General features: G+C 37.3%; 1 protein-coding gene across 1 annotated transcript in view; it reads left to right on the top strand.

Moving 5' to 3' along the window:
• SPAG17 (sperm associated antigen 17) overlaps positions 1-24,931 on the top strand; it is a 413,793-nt gene that overhangs the window by 189,984 nt on the left and 198,878 nt on the right. The window contains exons 18-20 of the mRNA XM_007950259.1: positions 572-726; positions 14,712-14,887; positions 16,042-16,139. Of these exons, the coding sequence (XP_007948450.1) occupies positions 572-726; positions 14,712-14,887; positions 16,042-16,139 (429 nt within the window). The remainder of the gene's footprint in view (positions 1-571; positions 727-14,711; positions 14,888-16,041; positions 16,140-24,931) is intronic.

Here is a 24,931-nt window from a genome sequence, read left to right on the forward strand (position 1 = left end):
AACAACAACAATCATTTAAAATGGGAAAAGAAATCATACCTATTTATTTGGGTTTTTTAGTGATAATAAAAATGAGATAATGTATATGAAAGCATGGAAAATGCTAAATAAATAATGCTTGACCTAATAACGCCTGTCAAATTGATTTAAACTCATAGCAACCTCATGTGACAGACGAGAATTGCCCCATAGAGTTTTCTTGACTGTACTCTTTATGGAGGCATATCGCCACGTCTTTCTCCCACAGAACTGCTGAGTGGGTTTGAACCACTAACCTTTCAGCTGGCAGCCAAGTACTTAACAATCACACTACCAGGACTTCTGGCCTGTATGCCTAGAAGCTAGTATTTGTTTTTCTGTAAGTGTTGCTGAAATGCCCAGAAAAAAATATATACATTTATGCTTTCACTTTCTAGCAGTTAGGAATGAATCCTCAGTGAATCCAAACTTAATTAGTGATGTGGAGATAATGGGAGAAACAAAAAGGGAGCAGAGAAATGCTGTAGCAGGAGCCACTCTCTTGGAATAAAAAAAAAAAAAGGCATAACAGAGCAATTATTTCAATTTGCAGGTTCTTCAAGAAGCCAATCAGCAATATAGGTGCATTGATTCCTATTATCATACACAAGACAACTCTCTACTCTTAGTCTTTCACAACCCAATGAATACAGAACGTCTGCACTGTGAATATTGGAATATTGCACTTCACTCCAATGTTGGATTCAGGTAACCAACTTGGGTAGTTTAGTCAACTGTACAGTTAGTTAGTTCAGTTAGCTTCTCACTCTGTTACTTAGTTTTTAGTTCCTTAGCCTAAACTAGATGGTCCAACTCAATGAGAACATTTGTGTAGTACATTAGATTCAATTCAGCTCACCAAATTCAATGTCTTCTGTGTGCCAGGTGCTGTGAAAGGCACTGAAGCTACAACACTGAAAAACACAGACAACATTCTTGGTCTCATGGAGTCTAGTGGGGATGTTAATTTACATTTTGTTCATTTAGGCTCTGATAAGATTGTCTCTGAAAGATTTCAAGTAGGAACTCAAGAACATGGCACTCAGCATGCTGGTTTTTGGTAACTCCAAAAACTTTGGAGGACTCAAAAGTAGAAAAATTGATTGACATACCAATACAGCAATCAAATACCCAGCAAGGCACCTATAGGAATCAGTGGTTCTTTTATTCCCAGCTCCTTAGTGATTTCTTTGCTTTCCTACAACTTTCTGTCCCTTGCAGTTCATAATGAGGGCATTTCATAGTGCCTAAGGCACTTGACAGGAGCTCTGTTAGCATAGTGCCTAACTCACTTGACTGCTAACCAGAAGACTGGTGGTTCAAACCCACCAGCCACTCCTCAGAAGAAGGGTTGGGCAATCTACTTCCATAGAGATACTGCCTCAGAAACCCAAGGAGTTTTCGCTATGAGTCAGTGCTGACTCAATGGCACGTAACAAAAACAACAATAACAACAAGGCATTTGACTGCTAACCAGAAGCCTGGCAGTTCAAACCCACCAGCCACTCCTCAGAAGGGAGGTTGGGCAACCTACTTCCATAGTGATACCACCTTGGAAACCCAAGGAGGGGTCACTGTGAATCGAGTATGACTCCACAGCACGTAACAAAACAACAACAACAATACTGCTTAATGAATTAAAAAAGAAAAAAAAGCTGCCATCAAGTCAATTCCAACTCATAGTGACCCTCTCAGATCCATATAGTTTCCAAGGGTATAAATCTTTATGAAAACAAACTGCCACATCTTTCTCCCAGGGAGCAGCTGTTGGGTTAACAGCCCTTCAATTTGCTGCCAAGCACTTAACCACTGTGCAACCAGGTTCCTTGTTTAATGTATTTATTTGTATAGCATTATTTTAGTTCCAGTAGATAAAAATATAGAGCACAGATTTACAGAATAATTGATTGGAGAATGTTGCATACACACATTCTAAAGTCATAAAATAATTTTTTTTTCTTGTTGTTTAGTTAAAGTATGTAATAGATGTATCAAGAGAATATCATGAACTATTAATCTGTACTTTGTTTTGTTTTTTTCATTGCCAATAATTAGAATTTTAATATATTTCCTGATCTTATTTGCTGATACCCACCCACTGCCATTGAGTTGATTCCAACTCATAGCAACCCCCATTGGGTTTCCAAGGCTGTAAATCTTTCTGGAAGTAGATTGCCTCATCTTCCTCCCATGGAACAGCTTGTGGGTTTGAACCACCAAGCTTCTGTTTAGCAGCCAAATGCCTTACCCCCTACACCACGAAAGCTCCTTTATTTGCTGATAGGACCTTCAATATAACTTCAAGAGGGAATTCGTGTCTTCTTTAAAGAGAAGTGTGTGAATATTTACCCATTAAGTATATTGTTGGTATGTATACAAATACTCTGTTAAGTTAGTGAAGTTCCTGCCTGTTACTAGTTCTTTAGGAGTTCTAAATCATAAATGGTTGTAAAATCTTATCAAATGATTTTTCTACATCAGTTCAGGTGTTCATATTTCTTTCTTTTAATCTGTTATAGTGCTGAATTCCATTAATAGATATTCTAGTGTTGAACCAAACTTGTATTCCTGGGGTAAATCCAATTTGGCCATTATGTTATTTTTATATATACATATATATAAATTGCTGCATTTGGTTTGCTAATATATTGTTTGGAATATTTGCTTTGTGTTCATAGGCAAGATTCACTTGGAATTTCCCCCTTTTTAACTGTTCATGTCCAATTTAAGTATTAAGATTATACAAACATCATAAATTAACTGAGGAATCTGCCTTTTTTTACTTCCGTTTCTTAGTTTTCCAAAAGGATTTGTGTAAGAATAAGATATATGTTCCTTTGACATTTGATAGAATATCCAGATAAAGGCACCTAAGTCTGGGGAGATGTTACTGATTTAATTTCTTTCATGGCTGTTAGACTCTTCTGGTTTTCTAATTATTTTTTAGTTAGGTTTAATTCTTTACATATTTATAGGGATTTGATAATTGCACCTGTTTTCTAAATTATTGGTATAAGTTTGATTTAAATATCTCTCCTCTTTTTATTCTGTTACATCTAACTGTATTTCTTTTAGTTTCCAATATTTTTAATCTGTGAGTTCTCTATATTTTTTTATCAATCTTAACAGAGTTTTGCCAATTTTATTAATATTTTTAAAGAACTAACTCTTGCTTTCTGATTCTCCTTTTTATTTAATTGAATTATGTTGTTATTTTTTTAAATAATTTTCTGTTTGTTATTCCCTTGAGTTATTTGGATATTCTTTGACTTCTTAAATTAGAAGGTTGTGTCATGATTTTTAAGTTTTTTTTTTTTTTTTTTTTCATTTATACTATAAGCATTTAAGGGAAAATCTTCCAAATACCTCTTTAGGAACACTCCTGTTCTGGTTACCTAGTGCCGCTCTGACAAGAATATACCACAAATGGGATGGCCTTAACAAACAGGAGTTTATTCTCTTATAGTTTGGAGGCTTTAAGTCCAAGTTCAAAGTGCCAGGTTCTAGGGGCTAGGTGAAAGCCCCTCAACCTTGGGGTCCAGCTCTGCCTCCTGCTCCCAGCTCACTGAAGCTAGAGGCATTTCTTCACTCAGCTGCTGGCTGCTGAGGCTGAGAAGCCCATGGCTGATAAGTAAAAAGGCACAGTCCAGATGTTACCAAACCACATGGCAGGCCATTAATTTAAATCCATTGTAAGTCCCAAAGTTGGCAGAGCATGGCAGGCTGCTGAACAATGACACAGCTATATGCAGGGTTCAAGCGTGCCATAAACTAGAGACCATTCCCAAAGCTGCTTCTTATATATACAGGAAGCAGACCACATCCCAAAGGTAGCTACTCAGCTGCTTGTGGTAGGTCCCACCATGGTGTTGATTGCCAGTCTCATCATGGGGAATAACTACCACCAGCTGCCCAGCCACTCAACCAGGCCCAGCCAAATTGACACACAAACATAACCACCGCAACCCCCAAAGATCGGATTGATAGTATTTTTATTTTCTTTCATTTCTAATTTCCATTGTGATTTCTAATTGACCCATCCTTTATATAAAAATGGAAGATTTTTTGACTAAGTTACATTTTTTAGTTTATAATTTTAGATATCATGGTTAGATAATTTGTTCTATACTATAGTGATGTAAAATTTATTGAGACCTGCTTTATTGTTTAATATATGGTCAGTTTTCATAAATGTTCCAAGTTTACAAGAGAAGAATGTCTATTTTCCAATTTTTGAGTGCAGGGATGTACTTTTAAAATCTTCCATTTTCTTTTTGTTTTTTGACAACTTTGTCAGGCAGTCAGTGAGAAAACTATTTTTAAAAACTCCCTATATGATGGTAAATTAGTCATTTTCTTCCTGTGATTAAATCTGTTTGGTTGCATGCATGTTGAAGTTATGTTACTAAGTGAATAGAAGACTAGAATTGTTATGTCTTCCTGATGAATATTTTATATTTATGCAATGTCCTTCTTTATTTCTAAGATCACTTTTTGCTATCAATTTATTTTGTATGCTATTATTATTGATATGTCTGATATTGATATATCCACATAAATTTTATCTTACATATGCATTTTTTTTTTTCTGAAATTGATAGATGCTACAAACCTTTTTTCATTAATGTTTTATCTGGTATGACCTTTTCCATCCATTTACTTCTTATAAAAAATATATATATAGCTGAATATTTTTCAAAAAAAATGTAGTGTGACATTTTTTGCCTCTTGAAAAAAATCTAGTTTATATAATTGCATTCATTTCTACCATCTAATTTTATCCTCGGAAGGAAGGTTGGGCAATCCTACTTCCGTAGTGATACTGCCTCAGAAACCCAAGGAGGGGTCGCTATGAGTCGGGGCCGACTCGATGGCACATAACAACAACAATTTTATCCTTACCTTGATATGTTTTCTGTTTCTTTTTCACTTCTCTTTTTTTTATTATTTTGTTTAGATTAATCCCATTATTTTTCCTCTATTAGAGTCATAATAGTTACATATTACCTATTTTCATTTGTTCTTTAGAACATTTTTAAATTGACAGTCTAATGTCAATGCTTTTATCTTCTTCCCAAACAAAAGAAGCACAATATGCTTTAATTTCATCTATCCCCCTCCTACATTTTATATTATCACAATCTAAGGCTTAGGTATAGCTTGATGTTTTGGTCTCATATGTTAGACAACATCATCATTTGCATTTATATCCAATGTTCAAATGAACACATTTACCATTTATTTTTCCCTTCTTCTTGCAGTATGTGCTTTAGAGGTTCCTGTAGGAGCTCTGGTAGCCCAGTGCCTAAGGCACTAGACTGCTAACCAGAAGCCTGGCAGTTCAAACCCACTGGCCACTTCTCAGAAGGAAGATGGGGCAATCTACTTCCATAGTGATACTGCCTTGAAAACCCAAGGAGGGGTTGCTGTGAGTCGGGTCCGACTTGACGGCACATAACAACAACAACAACATATTAAGGCAGGGGCCTGAGGTAGGCAGGCCGGGGGTTTGGAGGCTGCTTTTCACTTGGGGGTGGCTCTTACTTAAGGCTGGGAACTGAGGTAGGTAGGCCCAGGCTGGGAACTGAGGTAGGTAGGCCCAGGGTTTGGAGGCTGCTTTTTGCTTGGGTATGGCTCTATATTGATACTGAGACCTGAGGTAGGTGGGTGCAGAGGGGTTAGGGACAACTAAGAGAGACGAACTTGTCTATCAGTTTGTTGTCCTGTGGTGGCTTATGTGTTACTGTGAGGCTGGAGGCTATGCTGCCGTGTTACAAAATGCCAACAGGGTCACCCATGGTGGAGAGGTTTCAGCAGAGCTTCCAGGCTTGACTCAGAAGAAGGAAAAGGCCTTCTACTTCTCAAAGAATTGACCAATGAAAACCTTATGAATACCAGTGAAACACTGTCTGATATATTACTGGAAAAGTTTACGAACAGCCATGAAACATTGTCTGACATAGTGCCAGAAGATGAGTGCATCAGATCAGAGGTACTCAAAATTTGACTGAGGAAGAGCTGACTCTTCAGAGTAGAGAGGACCTTAACGATATGGAGAGTAAAGCTTTCAGGACCTCCATTGGCTGATATGGCACAACTCAAAATGAGCAGAAACAGATGCAAATATCCATTAATAATTGGAACATGGAATGTTTGAAGTATGAATCTAGGAAAATTGGAAGTTGTCAAAAATGAAATGGAACACATAAAGATCAATATCCTAGGCATTAGTGAGCTGAAATGGAATTGGTTTTGCCCATTTTGAATCAGGCAACTATATGATCTACTGTGCAGGAAATGACAAATAGAAGAGGAATGGTGTGGCATTCATTGTCACAAAGACTATTTCAGGATCTGTCCTGAAGTACAATGCTGTCAGTGATAGGATAATATCCATATGCTTCCAAAGAAGACAAGTAAATACTACTGGTTATCCAAATTTATGCACCAGCCACCAAAGCCAAAGATGAGGACATTGAAGATTTCTACCAAATACTGCAGTCTGAATAGATTGAACATGCAATCAAGATGTGTTGATTATCACTGCTGACTAGAATGCAAAAGTTGGAAACAAAGAAGAGTCACCAGTAGTTGGAAAAGATGGTCTTGGAGATAGAAATAATACTAGAAATCGCATGATAGAATTTTGCAAGACCAAAGAATTATTCATTGCAAATACCTTTTTTCAACAACATAAGCAACACCTGTATATGTGGACTTTACCAGATGAAATACACAGGAATCAGATTGACTACATCTGTGGCAAGAGGCAATGGAAAAGTTCAATATCTTTGGCCAAAACAAGGCCAGGAGCTGATTGTGGAACAGACCATCAACTTCTCATATACAAGTTCAACTTGAAGTTGAAGACAATTAAAGCAAGTCCCCAAGAGCTAAAATATGACCTTGATAATATGCCTCCTAAATTTAGAGACCATTTAAAGAATAGATTTGATGCATTGAACACCAGTGACCAAAAACCAGAGGAACTGTGGGATGATATCAAAAACATCATTCGTGAAGAAAGTAAGAGGTCATTAAAAAGATGAGAAAGGAAGAAAAGACCAAAATGGATGTCAGAAGAGCCTCTGAAACTTGCCCTTGGTGGAGAGTAGCTAAAGCAAATGGAAGAAATGACAAGATAAAAGAGCTGAACAGAAGATTTCAAAGAGCAGCTCGAGCAGACAAAGCCAATTATTATCATGAAATATGCAAAAACCTGGAGTTAAAGAACCAACGAGGAAGAACATGCTTGGCATTTCTCAAGCTGAAAGAACTGAGGGAAAAATTTAAGCCTCGAGTTGCAATATTGTAAGTTTCTATGGGCAAAATTGAATAATGCAGAAAGCATCAAAAGAAGATGGAAGGAATACACAGAGTCACTGTACCAAAAAGAACTGGTCAATCTTCATCCATTTCAGGAGGTGGCATGTGTTCAAGAACCAATGGTATTGAGGGAAGAGGTCGAAGCTACACTGAGGGAATTGACGAGGAACAAGGCTTCTGGAATTGAGCGAATACCCATTGAGATGTTATGATGCCCCATTGGAGGCACTCACTCGGTTATGCCAAGAGATTTAGAAGACAGCTACCTGGCCAACTGACTGGAAGAGATCCATATTTGTACCCATTCCAAAAAAAGTGACCCCACAGAATGTGGAAATTATCAAACAATATCATTAATATTGCATGCAAGTAAAATCTTACTGAAGATAATTCAAAAACGGTTGCAGCAGTATATTGACAGAGAGCTTCCAGAGGTGCAGACTGGATTCAGAAGAGGACATGGAATGAGGGATGTCATTGCTTATGTTAAATGGATCTTGGCTCACAGCAAAGAATACCAGAAAGATGTTTACTTATGTTTTATTGACTATGCCAAAGCATTCGATTGTGTGGATCATGACAAATTGTGGATAACATTGAGAAGAATGTGAATTCCAGAACACTTGATTATACTCAACTTCTGGAAAGATGGAGGAATAAGCATTATACTTATCATACTCATAAAGAACCTGTATATAGACCAGGAGGCTGTCATTAGAACAAGACAAGGGGTTCTAAAGGGCATGGTTTAAAATCAAGAAAGGAGTGTGTCAAGGTTGTATCCTTTCACCATACTTATTGAACTTGTATGCCTGAGCAAATAATCCAAGAATCTAGATTATCTGAAGAAGAATGTGGCATCAGGATTGGAGGAAGACTCATTAACAACCTGTGATATGCAGATGACATAACTTTGCTTGCTGAAAGTGAGGATGACTTGAAGCACTTACTGATGAAGATTAAAGACTACAGTCTACAATATGGATTACACCTCAATATAAAGAAAACAAAATTCTTCACCACTGGTCCAATAAACAGTCATGATGGATGGAGAAAAGATTGAAGTCGTTAAGGATTTGATATTGGCTCTACAAGCAGCACCAGTGGAAGCAGCAGTCAAGACATCAGACGATGTATTGCATTGGGCAAAGGACCTCTTTCAAGTGATGAGGAGCAAGGATGTCTTCTTGAAGACTAAGGTGCACCTGACCGAAGCCATGGTATTTTCAGTCACCTTATGCATGTGAGAGCTGGAAAATGAATAAAGAAGAATGAAGAAGAGCTGATGCTTTTGAGTTGTGGTGTTAGAGAAGAATGCTAAGAGAACCATGGTCTTCTAAAAGGATGAACAAATCTGTCCTGGATAAAGTGCAGCCAGAATGCTCCTTGGAAGAGAGAAGGGTCAGATTCATCTCACCTACTTTGGTCATGTTGTCAGAAGGAACTGTTTCATCTCACCTACTTTGGTCATGTTGTCAGAAAGAACCATTCCCTGGAGAAGGATATCATGCTTGGTAAAGTGGAGGGTCAATGACGAAGGGGAAGGCCCTCAACCAGATGGATTGACACAGTGGCTGCAATGATTGGCACAGGTATAGCAAAGATTGTGAGGCTGGCACAGGACTGTCAGTGTTTCATTCTGCTGTGCATATGGTTGCTGTGAGTCAGAGATGACTTGACGGCACCTAACAACAGCAACAGCATAGTGATGCAATCTTTGGTGATGAAATCACTTTTGTTAATTGAAAATGTCTGCATTTTGACCTTGTTCATGAAAGATAATATTTCTCTGTATATAGTTCTTAATAGACAGCTATATTCTTCTCATTGAGGATATTTATCCCACTGTCTTCCAGGTGCATTTGAGGCTGTTAAGAGGTTAACGTGAATCTTAATGGGAAATGGTGGAAGCATGCTCTTTAAAACCAGAAACAAGAAAAAGATGGCCACTATCACCTATTCTAAGCAATATTTAATAAATGCTAGCAAAATAAATTAATGAAATTAACTTAAAAGTGTAAGCACTGAAAAGTAACATTATTGACAAATGAGATGATTTTCTACCTAAGAAAATCCCAAAACTCTAAGAAATTATGAAATAATAGGAGAAATTATCTTGAGGTCATATTTTTTAAAAAACTTCATTTTGTGTGTAATAAATAGTTAGAAATGTAATTCTTCAAAAAGTAACATATACCATTGATAATAGAAACAAAAACTGTAGGTTACCCACTCTATAATAGATACAGACACACATTCACCAAAGTGGAACCCTGTCTCTTCCCACACCTCACTTCATAAATAACTTAAAATTATAGCTACACTTTGCTTCACATTATCAAAGTAAGTAATAGAGACTAGTATTTTGATTTATTTAGATTTTATAAATTAATAAAATATTTATATCTATAAATTTTTCATCTCAGTAAAATATTTTATAATTTATATTTTATTCATAATTTACTTCAGAGTTATTTTTGTAATATTTTCCTAAATATGTGAAGATGCATCACTTAAAGATAGATTTGTGTTATACTAGACTCATGAAATGAAATGACAATTTTAATAGTTTTTATGATCTGCCATTCCATCACAGGATAATTATGGATTGGAACTGAGAACTAGATTTACAAGATGCAATAAGCTTTAGTCCAGTACTATACTTACTTAACTTTATTAAAGAATAACCTATTGCCATTGTTTTGGTTATCCAGTGCCACTCTAACCACAAATGAGATGGCTTTAACATACAGGAGTTTGTTCTCTTACAGTTTTGGAGATTAGAAGTCTGAGTTCCAGGTGTCAAGTACTAGGAACTAGATGAAAGGCCCTCAGCCTTGGGCTTCAGCTCTGCTTCTTGCTCCCGACCCAGTGAAGCTAGAAGCATCTCTTTACTCAGGCAGCTGCTAGCTGCTGAGACTGACAAACCTAAGGTCAACAAGTGATAAGGCACGGTCCCGATATTACCAAACCACATAACCAAACCAAACCAAACTCCCTGCCATGGAGTTGGATCCGACTCATAGCGACCCCTCCTTGGGTTTCATAGGCGGCATCACTAGGAAAGTAACTTGCCAATCTTCCTTCTGAGGAGTGGCTGGTGGGTTTGAACCACCAGCCTTCTGGTTAGCAGTCAAATGCCTTAGGCACTACGCTAGTCCACTAAGAGTCCCAAGATCAGCAAGGCAACATGGCAGGCTGCTGAACAATGACTCGGCTACATGGAAGGTTCAAGCATGCCATCAGCTGGAGACCTTCAAAATTCCTTCTTATATACTGGAAAACAGACCACATCCCTAAAGCAACTACTCAGCTGCTCCAATCGATTCCACCATTAATTACCATTCTCACCATGGAGAATAACTACATCCAGCTGCCCAGCCACTCAACCAGGCCCAGCCAGAGTTGACACACAAACTTAACTACCACAGGCATCAAGTTAATTCTGACTCATAGTGACCCTATAGGACAGAGTAAAACTGCCCCCATAGAGTTTCCAAGGCTGTAATGTCTATGGAAGCAGACTTCCCCATCTTTCTTCCACAGAGCAGCTGGTGGATTCCAACTCTCAACCTGTCAGCTGAGCACTTAACCACTATACCACCAGGCTCCTTATAAAATGAGTACAGGGCAGGACATACAGCTTCACCAGAATCTTATTTCATTAGATAACTCAACAGCTACCCCTTCAGAAGGAAGGTTGGGCAATCTACTTCCGTAGTGATACTGCCTTGGAAACCCAAGGAGGGGCTGTCCAACTTGATGGCAAATAACAACAACAACCTTTTTACATAATGTCTTTTGCGTCCTTCACCCACACTCATTGTGTATAACTGCAAAGTTATGTACCACGATAAGATATGCGTGGGTCACTTTCACACAGAGAAGCCATAGCCTCAGTTTCCCACCAAGCCCTTTGTACTACCTCTCAGCTCTCTTATCAAATTTTAGTCCCACAAATATGGGGTTTCACAGCAATCAAGGCAGTCAAAATATTCCACATTTATCTTAACTTTGTACTTCTCAAAAAATAATACTGTCAGAAATTGGACAAGGTCATCTTCCCAGGCCTATTTCTAATGCTTTACTCACATATACGGGAGTTCTGGTGGCATAGTGCCTAAGGCATTTGACTGCTAACCAAAAGGCTGGTGGTTCAAACCCACTAGCCACTCCTCGGAAGGAAGATTGGGCAATCTACTCCGTAGAGATACTGCCTTGGAAACGTAAGGAGGGGTTGCTATGAGTTGAATCGACTCAATGGCAGTGAGTTACTCACAAAAAAAATAGCTGACATATTACAGTGCATTATCTATTTTTAGAAGGATGCTACCCTTCACATGGAAAATTAGTTAGTGGCTTCCTGGAGGCTGGACAGCAAGGTCCAAGGGAAGAGATGGTAGTGTGAAAGGATGAGGAATAGATCATTGATTGACAATCTTTTCATTTCATCTAAGGGTAATCCTTTATTCAGGTTTTCTTCTCCTTCTTGAATTGATTTTAGTAATTTATATTTTCCCAGGGAATCATGCATGACTTCTAGATTTTCTAGTCTATTGGCATGAAATTAAACACAGTATTCTCATGATAAATGTCAGTTTCTGAAAGAGGTCTATTTAATGTCTCTATTATGGATTTATCTGTTTCTTTTATCTATTAGTTCTACATATATAGTGTGTGTGTGTGTGTGTGTGTGTGTAAATTTATTTTTGAATCTGTATTTTTAGATTCATCCTTCTTAATGGATTGTAACTTGTATCAATATAAAATCGCCCTCTGTGTTCTCTTTAATGCTTTTCATCTTGAATTTAACTATGTCAGATATTAATATTTTTGGACATTCTTTCTTTATGTAAGAATTTATTGATATAGGTTTCAATCATTGTATGTGTCAGCTAGGAATTGTATTTCATTATATTAATGGAAACCTGACTATAGAGGTTAAACTAATAAAGGAGTTTTTTTCTCATGTAGCAGTAACTCTGGAGTAGAGCAGTGCCTCAGGGATAGTGAAGCTACTCACTATGGTTGTTATTAACGCTTCTTCTGGCTTCCCATTAAGCTATCTGCCACATTTTAATTTTTCTGTATAATTTTTGTTTTATGGGCACATCTCTATATAATAATAGCTAGAGTTTTTTTGTGTGTGGTTGTTGTTTGTTTGTTTGTTAGCCATTCTCAGAGCCTCTATTTTTTAGAGTTTGATCCATTCACTTTCATTTGCATTGATAATGTGATTGACCTCATTGTTACCAATTAATTTTCTATACATATTTATATTTTAGTATTAATCCCTTTCATTCCTTTTGTTTGATTGAACTTTCTTAGCTCATCCTTGGCGTGTGATATTTTAAAAGTATTCATTCTATGTATATTCCTCCAGAGGTTACATTTATTCTTTTAAATCATATATTTAAACACATTTTTTTATATCATGGTTGGTGTCAATTAGTATTAATAAAATTTCCCAGGAAATCTTTTAAGTTTTAATATACTTCCATTTTTCCTAAAAATACCCCAGCCCCCCATTTTGAAATTATCTAAGAATTTTGTTTTAATAATAATGTTTTATAATCACAAGTAGTATAAACAATTATTTACATTTAATTATAAATTTTACTTTTTCCCTCACACCTTTTAGTTATGTCCCATATTGTCTTCCTATTCTTGAACTGGATTTTTCAATGTAATTAGAGTGCATTTAAAAAAATTCATTCAGAAAGTTTTCGTGGGTGGTAAGCTTCCTGATTATTTTCATTGTTTAATATTCTTTATTTTGTCCTTTCATGGGCATACTAGTTTGGCTGTATATATGAGCCTATGTCCCTCATGGTAGGTCCCTCTCAGGCCTCTAGATCCTATTCAAAATGCTGAATTACTGGAAGGTCTGAGAAGAGAGACATGATCTAACTTCAGAATTAAAAGTCTCATGGTGTCAATGACGGGACCAAGATCAGTTGGGAGGCTGTTGCTGCACTCCTAACAAGAGATAGTAGTTACTTAGTCAGAATGATAACAGTAAAGGAGGTAAGAAATAATGAGAGTTTTTATATTTTAAAAGTAAAAAGCATTTGGAAGTCTTGATAGATTGAAGAAAGGGTGTGAGAAAATGAGCAGAGTCAGAATGACTTCAGAATATTTGGCCTTTTCAACTGGGAGTGAATACTTGCTATCAGCTGAGATGACAAAGGCTTTGATTGGGCAGTTTGGAGTGGAAGATCAGGAACTCATTTGGAGACATGTTGAGTTTAAGAAGTCAGTCACTTTCCAAATGAAGCCATTTGAGCACCCATGATTCACAGCCTACGGTTTTCAGTTTACTTCTTTAAAATGGATCAAGAACTAAAGAAAATTGCCAAACAACTTGAGTGTGTAATCTATCTAGCTTTCCTTTTTTCAAATGTTGGACTTCACTTTCACATAATTTGACAACAACAAAACAAAACCATTGTATCAAGTCAATTATGACTCATGACAACTCCATGAGTTTCAGAGTAGAACTGTGCTCCATAAAGTTTTCAAAGGCTATGATCTTTCAGAAGTAGATTGCAAAGCCTTTTCTCTAGGTGTCTCTGGGTAAGTCATGCTGACAACCTTTTGGTTAGTATCCAAGCACTTAACTGCTTGTGCCATCCAGGGTCTCCTAACTTTACAATAACTAATCATTATTTTCAGACCTGAATCATTCAGCTTATTTCTTCCAAAACATCTCTCTTTGGACATTCATATATGATAAGTTACAATAATCAGGATAACTAATATGAATGGATTTGGGAGCAATTATATCTGGTTCTTGGTAAGCAACAACTCACTGATGTGAGTTTAAGTGCCCAAGCAGCTGGAGGAGTGGTATTTAGGATGTGAATATTCACAAGGCCAATAAGTTTTATAGCAAGAGTGGAGTGTTTTTGGTTAATCTAGTGAGGCAGCTTAAAAAGTTTCTATTGGGTTACAAAATACGGAGATTGCACCATATTACTCTCTAATTAGCAGTGTTTCAGAGAGACTATTTCTCCAAATCATAATCAACTCTTGGTGTTATGAAATTTGTTAATTCTTGACTTAGATGGAAATGATATTTCATTTCTAAATTTACATATCTTTCATTATAAATGAAATTAGACGTGTTTCATATGCTGACTGGATATTTGTGGTTGAATACTTTGTGCAAAACTCATCTAGGATATCTCTAAGTCTGTTATATTTGTTACACGAGCAGTTGAGGGGCAATTCATTCATTTTTCAAAAGTGCATTTGCACAGTCAGTATCTTAAGTTTTGTTTTTGTTTTTGTTTTTTGTTTTTTTTTACTTTAATAGTAACTCAATTGTCATCTGCTCTTTCTTGCTTTTTTTTTTTTTTTTTTAGAAATTATTTGGAACTTGTTGTGAAATCCATTCAACACTGGATCACAAGTGAAGAAGCTATGTATCAGGAATCTAAAATGGCTGAGGATATAACTAAGACCAAGGTTGATGCAGAATTCAAATCTTCTGCCAAAGTTTCTTCTCCTAGCAAAGTTTATTCTCCTAAAAAGTCTAAAAGTAAGTAACCAGTTCAACTTATACCTAAATTCCAAAAGACATTCAGCAGGCTCATATTTCTTAATTTAATTAAGAGTATGGGTATTTTAGAATTGATGTGGGTATTTTAGAATTGAAAAGAGTTACCCACAAAATTCCTGTGACTCTTTACTTCCGCTAATAAGTAGAATATGTTGAGATTATGCTTGATGGGGATAATGAGACACTTGCCTTATGTTAACCCCACTTTCTGCCAGATCAGGAGGATTTTATCTGTTGTGCAGGTCAAATGTGATATGTTAGGGAAATACCAAATGTCTTTATTTTGGTAGGATTGGTAGGCTCCACTATGAAAGATATGATGATAATATATTACGTAAATTCAGAGGCAGTGGATTGCTATAAAAATAATTATAGTTTCCAAAAGTGAGACCAAAATAAGACCTTCCTTAAAACAACAAGTAGATGAGTCCCGAGGTGAATGGTCAATTTGGGATCAGAAAACACCAGGTAGGTGAAGGGAAAAGCAGCATAACAAAAAAGTGTGACTAGCACCATTTCACTAAGGAAAAGGAAGACACAGAGAGGTGCACAAGATGTCCAGACAATAAAGGTAAATACCACTGCATTATCAATAATAGAAAACACTACTCTACAGGAGGATACATATGCAGACAGGCAAGAAGAGTAGGTATAGACAGGCCAATGGGAATATATAAAATTAAATATATATTATATATAATATATATAAAACCTGGTAGCTGTTGCATTCATTTTAAGGCCTTTTAAGTCAAGAAAGATGTAGATATTCAAATCAGAATGACCACAATGGTGAGAAAAGACTACAATATGGAAGGAAAAGTTAAGCTTGTTCTAACTAGAGTAAATTGGTGAAAGCTTTACAAAGGGAGATTCCAGTTCAATAGGAGCTGCAACATTGCAACACACTGTCTGAGATTGGAATGCCCCACCCCCAGAGGCTGTGAGTCCCCCATCACTGACAGAGCTCAGTCCCACTTCAGATGACCACTAAGGGTAGCATAGAAATAATTCAGTGAGAATGACTAGGGAGTTGAACCTGATAGCCTTTGATAACTCCCTCAAAGCCTCAAGCTTTGGTCCTTTTCTGGTACCTATTTTAGGGGTTACTGAGAGTTAATTTTCTCTGGTTACAGGTAACAAAGGAATCAGCAAAATGGAGGTGTCAGAGAGTGAAAAAGAGAAAGAAAAAGAGAAGGAAAAGATTCCTTTCATTTTAGAAGGCTCTCTGAAGGTAATCCTTCAGGAAGATAAATAATACAAAGTAATTACAAATCCAAAATTATTTTGTGATGAAAAGTTTGTGTAGTATAACAGGAAATGATCATTTTGCTAAGCCCTCAGGAATAATTGAATCTGCAATGAAAGGACACTCTCTCCACCAAGATGTCTCCTCCCAGATGATAAGCTTTAAGGAAAGCTGTGTTTTATTAATTTTTATATAACCACCATTTAGAGAAGTGTCTTGTTCATACTTTGTATACTCTTTGTTTATTCTGTAGTTGTCTGTTTTTGTTTGCGTAATTTTTATTAGAATTTTTTTAATGACAAAAGTAATACATGCTTTTGTAATAAATCGAAGTTATTCTGGCTATCCTAAGCCCTTAAAATAATAAATATTAACAATTTAGTATGTTCTATGCTCATACAAGCACATACACAGAAATACACAGAAAGATTTTTTGTTTTGTTTGCTTTTGGTTTGATTTTGTACTCTGCTGTTTGCTTTTTGCTTTTTTTTTTCCTTAGCAACATATAAATTTCTCCTCAGGACAATATATATAAATCTAACTTATTTTTCATAGTGATATATAAGTTCATAATTCATAATCCACAAATTATTCAACAATTACCTTATTAATAGACACACATTCTATAGATACAGAAGAATTTCGTGTAGTCAAATCTATTATTTTGACGAAAATTTAAAAGACTAACAATACCAGATTTTGGCAAGGATATGAAGTAATATGAATTAGCATACACTTCTGATTAGAGTATAAATTTGTACTTCCACTTTAGAAAACTGGCCATATCTGTTAAGTTAAACATATACTTTCTCACTAGCCTAGAGATTCCACTCCTGGATATATACCTAATGAAAATGCCTGCACCTATGCACCACACAGGCAAAATTGTTCTTGGAGCATTATTTGTAATTCTCCCAAAAAAGAAACAATCCAAATGTTCATCAGTAGAGTGCCTAAATCATGGTATAGTTATAAGAGGAAATACTACGAAGTAATGGAAATGAATGTGCTGCAGTCACCAGCAAGGCAGATGAATCTCATAAACATTACATTAAGCAAAAGAAGACAATGTCAAAAGAATATATACATCATGTGTGATTCATTTCTATGCAGTTTGAAAACAGGCAAAATGAAACAAAATACTACAAATCAGGAGAGTGATTGTCTTTGGGACAGTGGGGGTGGGTAGTGATCGGGAAGAAGCATGAGAAGGACTTTGGGGAGCTGTTGTTATGTGCCGTCGAGTCAGACCCGATTCATAGCGACCCCTCCTTGGGTTTCCGAGGCAGTGTCACTACAGAAGTAGATTGTCCAACCTTCCTTCCAAGGAGTGGCTAGAGTTTTCTATTTCTTGACCTAGCTGGTGGTTACAGGAATGATTGCTTTGTGATCATTCATTCAGTTATTCCCTTACAGCTTTTGTTCCTTTTGTATGTATGCTATAGCTTATTTAAAAAAAAAAAAAAAAAAAAAACTTTCATAAAAAACTGTCCTTTTCTCATTATGGTTTCTGGGCTTTCTGTGTTATTGATTCCATCCTGAGGTTATACACTTATTTTCCTATATTTTCTTCAACTATTTTAATAGCTTTGTTTTTTATATTCAGATATCTAATCTATTTGAAATTTATTGTGTTTATGGTATAAGGGCCTTACTTTTTTTGTCCACAAGGATTATCATTTGATTATTGTTTTAGTGTTTTTAGTGAACCTGTGTTTAACAGAATGAAACACTGCCTGGTCATGACCCATCCTCACAACCTTTGCAATTCTTGAGTCCATTGTTGCAACCACTATGTCAATCCATCTCATTGAGGGTCTTCCCCTTTTTCACTGACCCTCAACTTTACCAAAGAGCTCTGGTAGCATAGTGCCTAAGATATTTGACTGCTAACCAGAAGACTGGCAGTTCACGCCACCAGCCACTCCCCAGAAGGAAGATTGGGCAATCTAGTTCCATAGTGATACTGCCTCAGAAACTCAAGGAGGGGTCACTATGAGTTGGATCCGACTCCACAGCAGTGAGTTTGGGTTTTTTGGTCCACTTTACCAAGCATGATAGCCTTCTGTAGGGACTGGTACTTTCTGACAACATGACCAAAGTATGTGAGGCAAAGTTTGGACATTCTCACTTCTAAGGAACATTCCAGCTATTCTTCTTCCAGGACAGATGTGTTTCTTCTTCTGGAAGTTGATGATATTTTCAATTTCTTCACCTACAGAATTCAAATGGATCAATTCTTCTTTGGTCTTTCTTATTCATTGTACAGCTTTCACATGCATATAAGGCTATTGAAAATATACCATGGGTTGGGTCAGGCACACCTTAGTCTTCACAATGACATCTGTGCTCCTAAACACTTTAAAGAGGTCTTTTGCAACAGTTTTTTGTTTTGTTTTGTTTTGCTTTTTAATTGTGATTTGGGTGAAAGTTTACAGAGCAAATTCACTTTCCATACAGCAGCTCACATACACTTTGTCTCATGACATTGACTACAATTTGCCATAATGCAACAGCTCTCCTCCTACTTCCTCCCCATAGTTAACCTCTTCCCTGTGTCCTTCCCTCCATGCACTCCTGCCCCATTATCTGTCTCTCTGTGGTCTTGCAACAGTTTTGCTCAGTGCAATATGCCATCTGATTTCTTGACTGCTGCTTCTATGGGCATTGATTGTGGATCCTGGTTAAATGAAACTTTGACAACTTGAATCTTTTCTTCATTTATCATGATGTTGCTTTTATTGTGATGTCTTTTTTATTAGTGCCATTTAATTAAGTAGAACATTAATCCTCCCACTGATTTAGGATGTCAACTATATCATATATTTGTTTTATTAGCTGCCATCGAGTAGATCCCTGGCTCATAGTGACCCTATAACAAAAGGATATCCTGCATGGTCTTGCATCATCCCAATAATCACATGGTAATCGGACTGTTGTGATCCCTAGGGTTTTCCTTAGCTGATTTTGAGAAGTAAGTTGCCAGATCTTTCTTCCTCATCTGTCTTAGTCTGGAAGTTCCACAGAAGCGTGTTCAATATCATGGCAACATGCAAGCCTCCACTGGCAGGTGAGTGGTGGCCGTACACGAAGTCCATTGGCTGGAAATCAAATGTAGGTCTCCAGCATGGAAGGCTAGAATTCTGCCGCTGCACCACCAATGCCTCCATATCATATATTCTTTGAATCCATTTTTGAATGCTGTATTCTGTTTCAGCTACTACCTAACAATTCCTATGCAAGTACCATACTCTTTTAGTTATGGTAGTTTTGCTGTAAGCTTTAATATTGGGTAGACAAGAGCCCACTCCATGCCCCATCATATTCAATAAGCTTTGAAACAATGTTGAATAATTCTGGTGAACCTTCCTGGCTTCTTGATCTTAATGGTAAAGATAATTACATGGAAAATTTTTAGAATTTTACTGTTAATTGCTACTGAACTATATGAAGTTGTTTTTCAGTGTTTAATGGTATCGAAAGGAGCTCTGGTGGTGTAGTGGTTAAGGCATTTGGCTGCTCACCGAAAGGTTGGAGGTTCAAACCCACTAGTTGTTCTGTGGGAGGAAGATGAAGCAATCTGCTTCCATAGAGATTTACAGTCTTGGAAACCCAATGAGGATTGCTGTGAGTCGGAATTGATTCAATGGCAGTGGGTTGGGTTTGGTTTTCACCGGTATTGAAACTAGTATTTATTCATTCTCCTCATATATTTTGCTGGCATACTGAATTATGGAAGTAGACTTAATAAATGAATCACCTTTTCATTTCTGTAACAACTCCTCTTTGGTGTTTTTGTAACTGAATACAATTCAAGTTTAGTCCTCAACGCATATAACTGCATACAACATTTGCCTAGAGGCACTTGACTGCAACCAGAAGGCTGGCAGTTCAAATCCACCAGCCACTCCTTGGAAGGAAGATGGGGCAATCTACTTCCGTAGTGATACTGCCTCAGAAACCCAAGGAGGGGTCGCTATGAGTCGGGTCCAACTCGACAGCACATAACGACAACAACAACAGGGGTGCCTAGGGTGGGAGAAGGAGGATTTGATAAAAAGTAATTTGTGTTCACACCCTAACTGAATCAGAATCTTTAGAAGTAGAACCTAGGAATTTAGATTTTAATAAGCTCCTGGTATATAATGTGTGGAATTGGTCTATAGGCATTTTTCTGTTTGTTTCATGATTTTTAATAAATATGTTCTGGTGTTTGAGGTGAAAGTTTACATAACAAATTAGATTCCCATTTAACAATTTTTACACAAACTGTGACACTGGTTACAATTTCCACAATGTGTCAGCATTCTCATTATTTCCATTCTGTTTGTTCTATTTCCATTGATTTAGCTTTACTGTTCCTCCTTGCCTTCTCATCTTTGTTGTTAGGAAATTTTGACTGTTTGGTCTCATATAGTTGAATGTTTAGGGGAGCATATTATTCACAGGAAATACTGTTTATTTTATAAGGCAATCTGTTATTTGCCTGAAAGATGACCTATGGGAGTGGCTTCAGTTCCAAATTCAATTGATATCTTAAGACCATATTCTTGGGAGGGTGTCTAGTCTCTATCAGACTAATAAGTCTGGCATTTTTTAGGAATTTGAATCTTGCTCTATGTTTTTCTCCCATTTATCCATGACTTTCTATTGTGTCGCTGGTCCGATTGGTTGGTAGAGGTAGCCAGGCACCATCTAGTTCTTCTGGTCTCAGGCTAGAAGAGGCTGTCATTCATTTTGGCTGTTACTCCTGTGGGCTCTTTTTCCTGTAAACCAGTTTCTTCTTTGAGTCTTTGGTTTCTTTCATTCTCTTTTGTTCTAAACAAATAGAGAACAATAGCTATATCTTGGCTTATTGACTTTTGTGGTGTTTGATAGGCAAATCATATTAAGGTTATAATAGCTCTTAAAATGAATTGAGGAAGTCCATCAAGGCTGCTGAGTACAAGATCAACTTGGGGCAGGCGGAGGGGGGGCGACCACAAGCCTTCCTATACACCACTAATAACCAGCTAGAAGATGTAATAATAATAATATACCATTCATAAGAAAATAAAAAAAGCTACAAGGGGCCAAGAAAAATCAGTTAATAAAAGATATCCTAATCTTTTACATAGAAAATTACAAAATATTATTAAAGGACATTAAACCTAAACAAGTAGGAAAATATACCATGGATGAGAAATTTCAACTTAGGAAATGAAATATACTATAAACTCAATGCAGTTCAAATAAAAATACCAGTAGAATTTTTCACAGACCTTAAAAAGTGGTTCTTAAAATTAATACTGAAGAATAAAGGAGTAGCAAAGACAAGAAAAAAGAATAATATTGGAAGATTAGCTTTGTTAGCTATTTAAATTTATAATAAATCTATTTTTATTAAAACAGTGGGCATAAAATATACAAAAGGAACAGAATAGGGAGCAAAGAAAGACCAAAACAACCACATATATGGAAACTTGATACACTAAAATGGTGGCGTTATAAAAATGGATGAAATAATGGTCTTTTAAATAAGTAGTCCTAGGATAATATGTTATTCATATGGAAAATTATGAAATAAGATCCATAATTCAGTCATTGAGATGAGCAAAACTAAATCCCAAGTGGATTAAAAACTTGCGTTTGAAAAGCAAAACTTTAAAAAACATAAATGGGACTATATCTTAACAATCTTGACATAAGAAAGGATTTTTTAAACAAGAATTAAAAAGTACAAAAAAAAAAGATTTTTGTAGTTGTTAGGTACTATCAAGTCGATTCCAACTCATAGCGACCCTGTTTACAACAGAACAAAACACTACCCTGTCCTGTGCCATCCTAACAATCCTTGCTTTGCCTAAACCCATCATTGCATCCATTGCATCCACTGCATCAATCCCTCTCATCTTTTTGTTGACCCTCCTCTCTACCAAGCATGATATCCTTCTCCAGGGACTGGTCTCTTCTAACAATGTGACCAAAGTAGGTGAGACAAAGTCTGGCCATTCTCACTTCTCCAGGAGCATTCTGGCTGCACTTCTTCCAGGACAGATTTGTTTGTTCTGGCAGTCCATGGTGCTTTCAGTACTCACCATTACCATAATTCAAAGGCATCAATTCTTCTTTGGTCTTTCTTATTCATTGTCCAGCTTTCACATACATCTGAGGCAATTGAAAATACCCTGGCTTAGGTTGGGTGCAACTTAATCTTGAAAGTGACATCTTTGCTCTTCAACTTTAAAGAGGCTTTTGCAGCAGGTTTGCCAAGTGCAATACAATGTATGATTTATTGGCTGCTCCTTCCATGAGTGTTGATTGTGGATCCAAGTAAAATGAAATCTTTGGCAACTTCCATCTTTTCACCATATATCACGATGTTGTTTACCGATCCAGTTGTGAAGACTTGTTTTCTTTATGTTGAGGTATAATCCATGCTGAAGACTGTAGTCTTTGATCTTCATCAGTAAGTACCTCGAGTCCTCTTCATTTTCAACAGGCAAGGTTGTGTCATCTGCATATCGTAGGTTGTTAATGAGTTTTTCAATCCTGATGCTGTGTCCCTTTTCATATAGTCTAGCTTCTCAGATTCTTTGCTCAGCATACAGATTGAATAAGTTTGTTGAAAGGATACAGTCCTCAAGCATGCCCTTCCAAATTTTAAACCATTTGCTATTGCCTTTTTCTGTCCAAATGACAGCCTTTTGGTCTATGTACAGGTTTCTCATGAGCACAAATAGGTGTTCTGGAATTCCCATTCTTCACAATTATAGCCATAATTTGTTAGGATCCACACAGCCTGATATCTTTGGATAGTCAATAAAACACAGGTAAATATCTTTCTGATATTCTTTGCTTTCAGCTATGATCCATCTGACATCAGCAGTGATATCCCTCATTCCACATCCTCTCCTGAATCTAGCTTGCATTTCTGATAGTTCCCTGCCAATATACTCCTGCAATCATTTTTGAATTATCTTCAGCAAAATTTTACTTGTGTGTGATATTTCAGTGTAGTAAATTTCATGGTATGGCTTTTCTAGCCATAGTCTTTGTAAACTCTGTGGTAGAATTTGACATGAGCAACTGAGTAGCTCCTGTCTGTTAAAGTTATCCATCTGGTGTAATTCTGTTGGAGCAGCATGAAGCAATATTCTGGAAAGTTTGCTCTCTCTCTCTCTCTCAGGTGTGTAGAATTCTGATGTTTGGACTGATTAGTTTTGCTACTATGCCTGGCTTAAAATGAGCCTTCCTAAAGGCAGAAGGAGCCCCTCTGACTGCTAACTGAGAAAGACATGCTGCTGAGAGAAATGCACTACTGAGAGACGTGAGAGGGACACACTGCTGAGAGAGAGACGTGAGAGACACACACTGACAAGAGAGAGACATGCTACTACTGAAAGAGACTGAGAGAGACTCTCAGCTGAGAGATGGCCAGCTGAGAGATGGCTGGCTGAGAGAGATTGAGTGCATTCCTGAACTTGAATTGTAGCCTGTTGCTTCTCCAATAAACCCCATAATCTGTGAGTTCTGTGTGGCCACTGCAACAAATTATTGAACTCAGCAGAGAGGTGGTGGGTGCCACGGGAGGAACAGTTGATGTCAAAGTTAGTGAGAGGGCTGGAGGGTGGTAGCATGTCCAGCCTCATTAGAGGAGGCACTGGGCTTCTAGTGGTGATTCTGTCCTCCTCTTCTGTAGTTAGAGGAGGTCAGAAGATGCCGCCTCCTTACCCCTTTAGCAGTTGGTGTCAGAAGCGGTGGGATTTGTTGCAGTGGCTCCAGACTGATAGAAGCATGGAACTTTGTAAAAGAAAGAAGGAAGGAGCCTGGGAAGTGAAACTTTGGTTGGTGTTACCTATTAAAGGAGATTATCAATCCAGAGGCTAGGGCTTTTGGTTATACCCAGCCAAAGCCCCAAGATCATATACATAGCATGGGAATGTAATCAAGGTGAAGATATAAACCTGAAATGTCTTAAACAGGATTATGTGTTTTGGATTATGTGTTTATCTGAATGTACTATGGGTATTGAATGCTCTCTTACCTACTTGTACATTAGAAATGATTATGGGGTATGGATGACAGAGAGCATGTAAGTCTGCCTTCAGCCAATACTTGATTGGCTGTGTTAAAAGGGGAAATAGAACTTGTCCAGAAGAAACATAGGCTTTTGTTTCAAACCCTGTGTGTAGAATATGGGGAGCTTAGGTAGAAAACTTGAGTCCCACCCAGAACTACTGAGAGAACAGAAGATTTGAAGAAAGAACTTGAAGAGAGAGGGAAAAAAAAAATGACTGTTTGGCTTTTTGAATTTCAAGCAAGTAGTTACACTTTGGGTGCATCGAGGCAGGAAAGGCACGGCACATGAGAGAAATCCCTTCCAGGACTGGAAGTTAAAGGAAGCTGGTGAGTAGATGGCTTTGTATGCTGCTTGCTTATGACCACCTGGGCCCACTTGAAGAGTGGAAATGGGGGAAGTGCAGCAATGACTAAATGGGCTGAGTTTGGTACTCTCTGACCTAGACCACAGAGGCTAGGAATGAGAAGGACTGGCTGGTCTGAAGTGCAAGGATTTGTGAGCCTACGAGCATTGCAATAGTTCCTGAGGACTGAGGATGTGAGAGAGAAGGTGCTGGCTCGTCTGAAGTGAAGAGAAGAGAAGAGTGTGACTCTCAAACTTGGCAGCTGGAACCCATGACCTAGCTGAGATTGCACAAAGCAATCTCCTGGGAAGTTCATTCTCTGTCTCAGGTATATAGAATTCTGATATTGGGATTGGTTAATTTTGCTATTC

This window comes from Orycteropus afer, unplaced genomic scaffold, assembly GCF_000298275.1.
Source record: "Orycteropus afer afer isolate SDZICR_OR568_19922 unplaced genomic scaffold, OryAfe1.0 scaffold00010, whole genome shotgun sequence".
Taxonomy (NCBI): Eukaryota; Metazoa; Chordata; class Mammalia; order Tubulidentata; family Orycteropodidae; genus Orycteropus; species Orycteropus afer.